At 55.2% G+C, this 509-nt stretch overlaps 1 protein-coding gene across 2 annotated transcripts in view; it reads left to right on the top strand.

Moving 5' to 3' along the window:
- Nucleotides 1-509, top strand: part of ARHGAP35 (Rho GTPase activating protein 35) — a 9,938-nt gene that overhangs the window by 6,927 nt on the left and 2,502 nt on the right. For both annotated transcript variants that reach the window (XR_003525454.1, XM_027631648.1), the window contains exon 4: nucleotides 66-197. Coding sequence is in view for 1 of the 2 variants with exons in the window: in XM_027631648.1 (XP_027487449.1) it covers nucleotides 66-197 (132 nt within the window). In the remaining variant the exon portion in view is untranslated. The remainder of the gene's footprint in view (nucleotides 1-65; nucleotides 198-509) is intronic.

Raw genomic sequence — 509 nt, 5'->3', positions numbered from 1 at the left:
GAGCCCCCCAAACTTTTCCCTGGGTGGGTTTTCGGGCTCTGACCCCCCAAATTGTGCCCCCCCAGACCACGGGCTGGACTTGGCCGAGAAGGATTTCACCGTCAACACCGTGGCCGGAGCCATGAAAAGCTTCTTCTCGGAGCTGCCGGAGCCGCTGGTGCCCTACGCCATGCAGGTGGAGCTGGTGGAGGCCCACAGTGAGTTAATTAACCCCCTTAATTAACCCCACCCACCTCATTTGCATATTTAACCCCTCCCACCGCTGATCCCACCCCCGGAATTCCCACCCCCAATCCCAGATTCCCCCTCAGTCCTGGTTGTGTCCTGGGGTTATTTTTGTGGGGAATTAATGATCTGGGGGCCCTGACCTATTAATTAAGCCTGTTAATTAACCCCACATGCCTCATTTGCATATTTAACCCCTCCCACCGCTGATCCCACCCCCCTGAATTCCCACCTTCCAATCCCAAATTCTCCCCCAGTCCTGGTTGTGCCATGAGGTTATTTTT

The sequence above is a fragment of the Corapipo altera genome, unplaced genomic scaffold, assembly GCF_003945725.1.
Source record: "Corapipo altera isolate COAL_440 unplaced genomic scaffold, ASM394572v1 61377, whole genome shotgun sequence".
NCBI classification, from domain to species: domain Eukaryota; kingdom Metazoa; phylum Chordata; class Aves; order Passeriformes; family Pipridae; genus Corapipo; species Corapipo altera.
Note: the sequence above shows the minus strand (reverse complement) of the source record. Positions and strands in the feature narration are given on the sequence as shown.